At 30.7% G+C, this 7,071-nt stretch overlaps 1 protein-coding gene across 4 annotated transcripts in view; it reads right to left on the minus strand.

Annotated features, from left to right (window-relative positions):
* Positions 1-7,071, minus strand: part of CACNA2D1 (calcium voltage-gated channel auxiliary subunit alpha2delta 1) — a 643,657-nt gene that overhangs the window by 49,332 nt on the left and 587,254 nt on the right. For all 4 annotated transcript variants that reach the window (XM_074268502.1, XM_074268500.1, XM_074268501.1 and 1 more), the window contains exon 20: positions 5,269-5,340. In XM_074268502.1, the coding sequence (XP_074124603.1) occupies positions 5,269-5,340 (72 nt within the window). The remainder of the gene's footprint in view (positions 1-5,268; positions 5,341-7,071) is intronic.

Below are 7,071 nucleotides of genomic sequence, written 5' to 3' on the forward strand. Positions count from 1 at the left end.
ATTTTTAATGCAACTAATAAAGAATAAAGAGTAGGTTATTTAACCTAAATTCAGCAAAATCATAACATCTCCCAGCCTTTAAAGAATAAAGGCTTTGGATGGTGAGGTTAAGAAATTTTGCCTATTACAAAACCAATAAAACCTTCCAAAAATTCAGTTTCAAGCTACAAGTAGCTGAAGGGAAAGCCCTTGCAAACCAATATTTCTTGTAAGATAAAAAAAAAAATATATATATATATAGACTTAAAAATAGGCTACAGTTTATGTCGGTTCCCAAATAATGTGCAATATATACATATATCCATATTTATAGGGTGTATTAATATATGTATATGCTGATAGACTGGGCTTTACTGTCTTTGGGAAAGTTCAATAATTTTGTACAGTGCTTAGGTGCTAACAAAACAGAATGGTAGTTAAGCCCTCTATGTTATCTGCTATTTCAATTTAGAAACCACTAGGTTTTTAAATTGCTAGACTTTGAATATATCCTAGCCTTGATGTTCTTAAGAAATGATAAACAGAGATAATGCTCCTCACTGGACCAATTTTAGTTATACTCTGCTTGAAATATTGTAATTGAGCTCCATTTGTGGCATATTAATAACATTATAGACATAGAGAAATCAAAAGGGGTACCTACAATAAAGACAAACAGTCTGCTAGATTTCCTCTGTTGACATTCAATTGTATTAAGATAAGATGTTTAAAGTCTCATGACACATGTGCTCATCTCAGAATAAATATAAAATCCATTAAAAGCAGCATAATAAAAAATGATGATCTGTAATCCAATATGATTTTTATTATATATTCATAAATCTTTATCCCACACATGTTTCTCTTGCACAGCAGGTAAGTGTGACTAAAATGCTCAAACACAAACTTCTATTTTTTTTTTTCCTTGCAAAAGCTTGTGTTTGGAAATGTTACAAATCTACTTGAACCTAGGGAGATAGTTTTAAGATACATATGTAATAATCATCTCACAAGTAAAAATGTTTCCAAGTATTCATTGCTTAACACATAAACACTGAGAGAGGAAATAAGATTATAATTTTCTCTTAAAGAGAAAAATTGTATAGATAGATACCGAATGACTTGTTCATATACAAATCAGAGACAATGCTGATATTCACCTTTGGAGTCCCATAAGTGAGCCCAAAAGACCTTGCAAATTTTGGGGAATACTCTAGTGTATAGTGTCAGACAAATTATATAAAACAGAACTTCAAACATTGTTGCCAACTTCTTGGCTTACTCACATTGAAAGCTGTATATTCAACCCATGAAAATGTGGCATTTTTTGGTGGAATATGGTTTTGAGAAGATATAACTCAAAATATTAATGACATAGAAATAATGTTGAAATTGCTCTGCTACATATATAACTTTGATTAAATTGCTTCTTAGTTGGAGAGAGAAGATGGGAGATTTGGGTGTAAATCAAAATTTTAAAAAATGAATGTTAAAATGTTTTTAACATGTAATTGAGAGGAAATAAAATATTAAAATATTTTTTAAAAAGAAATTATTCCCTGATACATGACAGAAAAGAAAATAGGTAACGCTGATGATATCAATAATGCCATCATTAAGAGAGCCCTCTACACCCAGAGGGAGGATCATGGGAAGTGAGTGTGGATCACAATACAACATTCTCAGTCTTTTTATTGTTATTTGCTTGCCTTTTGTTTTCTTATTCATTTTCTTGCCTTTTTGTTCTGATTTTTCTTGTGCAGCAAAGTAATTGCATAAATATGTTTACATATATTGGATTTAACATATATTTTAACATGTATAATATATATTGGATTGCTTGCCATCTAGGGGAGGGGGAAAATTTGAAACACAAGGCTATGTAAGGGTCAATGTTGAAAAATTATCTGTGCATATATTTTGAAAATAAAAAGCTTTAACCAAAAAAAAAAAAAAATGCTATCATTTCCAAGAGTCAATCTTTAGAAATGAAAACTAAAATCAAGAACTATGTCCAGTTGTGAAGTGGTATGTAAAATGGTATGTTTATAAGAAAAGAGCACATTACTTTAAAGTTCACTTATTTCAAACTCTTTATTACAGATTAGGAAACAGGCTTATAAAAAACTCTACCTTGTCCAAAGCAATGCAACTATGTAGAGGAAGAATTGGAATCAGGTCTATGATCGTTAGTATATACTATATTGTCTCTTCCAGGTCTGTGTCCTCCTTCTGTCCTTACTAGGGCATAATTTCAGGTAGGTCACCTAATAGCTCTGGCTTTATTTTCTTTCACTATAAAATGATAACTAAATAAGCTGTGAGGTTATTCCCAGTATGAAAATGCATAATTCTATAAATTCTTTAGAAATTCTTAGAAATAAGTGTTTTCACAAATAGTACAATTTGCCAGTTATAATGAGCATGTACAACATGCCTAGGATATTTTTAGATATGATAGGTGTTTTCTCAATTAACCGTAATTTGGCTCATCTATCTTCTAATAAAGTTTACAAATTCAGATTTTATCAAACGAATATATATTCTTTTCGAGAGTTGGGACTTTCTTCCAATAAATTTTTAACTAAGACAAAGAAAAAAACATAATGACACTGTATACTTACTTCACAAGGACTTTGTGAAGGAAGTACTTTGTAAATTTTAAATGTAAGGTTAGATGTGGTTTCCAACACTCTCCCTTTTGCACAGGCTGTTTATTGTTGCAATTGATCATGCCAAAGAAGCCATGTGGCTGAAAAGAGAGCCAGGCAGGAAAGGGAAGAGCAGAACATGTCAGGCCTGGCTAAGAGAGCGAGCAATAGCCTCTCAACCTTAGAATCTCTAATAGTGAATTTCTGCAAAGTAGCCTTAAAAGAGTTATGAGTTTCTTTTCAACTTCATTCAGTGGGTAGATGGAGGAATATAAAATAATTCAAGAATTTATAAAAGTAAAATTTTAAGATGCATGCTTATTAACTGCTTATATATTTTGGATAGCAATTCTCTGTGATTCAGAAAGAATTTTTCCTGTTAAGTAAGTCTCATTACAAAGTATATAAATCACTTAGAGCCAAAGTCCAAGTACAACTGCGGTCACAAATCTTTCAACATGGCCACTCTAAAATAGGTTTCTTCACAATCTTATAACTTGGACTTAAAAAGTTATACTTGGCTGAAGTTTTGAATGGGCAGGGGTGCCTTTTATTACTTTGTTGATAGGATAAAAGATTATCTAACATTTTTAATTTTAAACTTGACAAAAGAAAATGAAAGCAAATTAAGGAATTTGCCGGTCTTGAAATGGAGGTTAAAGAGAAGTTCGACAAACAAAGAGGACTCTATCCAAAAAGAGTTACTATGGTGGTTTCTGGGGATAAGGAGTAATTTAATGTCTCTCAAGGGCGAACCAGACACTAAAATGAATTCTGCTTATAGGACTCACTTGGGGGAGAGGGGAATGTAGTTTGATTCCATTAACTGAACTTGCTCCTATTTTTTTTTAAAAGCTTAATTTAATTTTAAAGTGATGAATATAAATAGTGTAGAAATGAATTTATCTTCACATGGGAATCTTTTGTTGCTTCCAAAGCGTTTCCTGACCCATGTTAATTCCTGCCTGTACTTAGGGAAATGAACTTTCAAAATTTCTCATCATATTGGTTGGACCATGCCTGATAACTAGGATAGTAAGAGTAAGATGTACTTGAAAGGAATGAGAAGTAGGAAATTTAATATTCCACCCATATTGAGCTATTTCGGTTATTTCCCTTTAAAAGGCATTTATTTTGATGTAAGTAGAGCATCTTCCAAGACGTACTTAATAAAAATATTCTCCCACCATAGTGTAAAGAATCAGAAAATTTCAAACAGTCAAAAAAAATCTTTTTAAGAGCTTTAATGAATTGAATTAGCTTCTATGTGTCTGCTGATGAGATAAATTTAATAATTGTCACATCTCAGTTTCAAGATTTTGCTTTGTAAGCATAGACTTAAAATGACATTTGAAAGTCAAAAAACAATGTTCAGCTTTCTGTGCTACCACTTATTATTTCTTTGTCATTGGTCATGTCATATAACTTCTCAGAGCTCCTGTTTTGTTCATAGATAACATGGCATTAATGATATGGGCATTTCCTACAGCAAACAATTTTAAGAATTAAATGAAAAAAAGAGTATGATTTTTTTTTTTTTTATGTAACTGCAGATCACCAAATCAAAACAAGGTTGTTGGATGTTTTTCCTTTTCCCCCCTCCCAACTTAATAGTATTTTTTCCCAATTACATGTCAAGATACTTTTCAGAGTTCACTTATTATAAGATTTTGAGTTCCAATTTTTTTTTCTCCCTCTTTCCCCCTTTTCCAAGACAGCAAGCAATTTGATACAGGTTAATGCATGTACAATCATATTAAACATATTTTCACATTAATCATGTTGCAGAAGAAGAATCAGAACAAAAGAGAAAAAAAATGTGAGAAAGGGTAAAAACATTAAAAATGGAAATAGTATGTTTTTATTTACATTCTTCACAGTTTGTTCTCTGGATAGCATTTTCCATTATGAGTCTTTTGGAGTTTTCTTGAATCATTGTATTGCTGATAAGAGCTAAGATTATCAGTTGATCATTGAACAGTGTTGATCTTACTATGTACACTATTCTGGTTCTGTTCACTTTACTCAACATTAGTTCATTTTAGTCTTTCTGAAATATACCTGCTCATCATTTCTTATAGAAAAAAAGTATTCCATGACATTTATATACCACAGTTTATTCAACTATTCCTCAGTAGATAGGTCTCCTTTCAATTTACAATTCTTTGCTAAAACTAAAAGAACTGTTATAAATATTTCAAGATAAGATCTTATCAAATGTTATGTTTCTTAAGGACACAGAATTATGTGATTGTGTGTGTAATCATTTTTTAAAGGAGATGCTATTTGAGGAAGGCATTTAAAAACACAAACAACCAAAGCAAAAAAACATGGATATTTCAACTCATTAAAAAAAATACTCCATGAAAAATAACTCAAGTTAATTTATAGATCTTAAAAGGAATTTTTTCATGAAAATATTAACTATGATATTCTATTTGCTTTATAGTGTACTTTATTATAGTATGCTTTAAGCATATATATTTAAAGTGTATTTTAATAATACATAAATAATTTTAAAAATTATGTTTACAAATCTGAAATATATCAATAATGAACTCTGCATGCATAATTTATATACAAATAACTGATTTTCATTATGTTTACATATTATTTAATTTTAAAAAATAGGTCTTACCTCATCTTGAGATTTAACCAGTGTCCTAAATGTCTTTTCTCCACTCTCTCCATCTATCATTTTATTTCTAATCTATAAAGAAAAGCATAGAATAATCTGTGATACCATACTGTCAACAAATAATGTTTATTTATTAAAAAGTCTTTGCAAGTCTGTTGATTGTATTTAGAATAAATAAAACAATTTCTCATAGCTGATCCAGTACCAGCAATTGTTTCTGGGAGACTGATCTATGAAAAATAATCATGATACATTAACATTTTAAACTATTGAAAGAAGACAAAAAGTCTATTTGTTCATTCATTAAATGTAACTAGCAGAGATTTAACTCATGATATTTTATTGACATGACTATTTCATGCCATTATTTATAAATCATATTTAGCTAGAAGGGTAACGAGAAATAGGGCAGCTAGATGACACAGTAGATATAGCACTGGGCATGGGACCAGAAAGATATATCTTCTTGATTTCAAATTTGACATAAAGCTATGTAACTAACCCTGGGTAAGTCACTTTACCCCATTTGCCTGAGTACCTCATCTGAAAAATGAACAGGAGGAGGAAATGGTAAAATCTACCAGTATCATTGCAAAGAAAACCCCCAAAGGGGTCACAAAGAATTGAATACAGATAAAACAACTGAAAAATACATTTTTCTGTTATGGAGATAAACAATTTCATTAACATATTCTCTATGGCTAGCTTATTATAGAATTATTTTCTCCAAAAATATTATTTTGATGAATTTATATTCACTTTTATATTTTTTAAATATTAAAATTGGCATAACAGTAGAGACAAAAAATTCTCTTAAGGTTGGAGAAATATTAAAAGGACAAATTGGAATTGCCACAAGATTTTTTTGCTTCTCTCAAAACATATCATTAAGTTTTCAAAATAACCAAGACAATATGTAAAATTGTCATTTAAAACTTCATTGTTCTTCTGATGGTAATGTATATTTGGTTTTTGGAATGCATAGATTGAAGAGTTAAAATTGTGGTTCCTTAAAGGACAGTGGAAAATATCATAGCCAACATCTGTAGGCAACAAAATATTTTCAAACTATCAAGAAAAGTAGTGCAAAGGATTACATAAACCATAGGACTAGAAAAAGAGATGTACTAGTCAGGAGTAAGAGATAACCCAGCCATTTAGGTAGCCTGCATATTTCATGGACATCTGTACAATGTTAGAAATCTAAAATTAACTATTTAATATGTTTCAGGGTTAGTTTATGGAGATTGTGATCTACATTACAAGAGATGTCAGTGGGATCCAAACAACACAGTGATCCAAAAAAGCACAAAAATATATTCAAATAAAATTATCTGTTTTTACCAGGGGGAAAACCAATTAGTTTTGCTCTTTTAGGAATGGATCTTTCTTCAGTTTTAAAAATTCTAACAATTAAAAAAAAAGAACCTTGCATTTATAATATCTGTTAAATCTCTGTTCACAAAACAGTGAAGTATTCTCCAAGAGGCAAACCCTGTCCTCAAGGAGTTTCTAATTTGATACCAAAGCTATAACAGCCCTACAAATCAGGTGATAAAAGTGACATGTCACCAAAGCACCTGCCTTTTGCTGTGTAAGGAACAAGCAGTGGTGCCAGCAATACATTTTTGATGCTACATTGGCATTCTTGATTTTTCTTGCCTCTAGAAGGAAAGAGAAACTTTCTAAAGTAAGACTTGAGAAGCAAAAGGAATCTGGAAGTCAGAATGAAAGACCTATTTCAAAACCATATTCTTGGCACTGTTGCCAAGGACTATTTCTGATGGATAAATATAAGTAGTG

This window comes from Sminthopsis crassicaudata, chromosome 5 (genome assembly GCF_048593235.1).
Source record: "Sminthopsis crassicaudata isolate SCR6 chromosome 5, ASM4859323v1, whole genome shotgun sequence".
Lineage (NCBI taxonomy): Eukaryota > Metazoa > Chordata > Mammalia > Dasyuromorphia > Dasyuridae > Sminthopsis > Sminthopsis crassicaudata.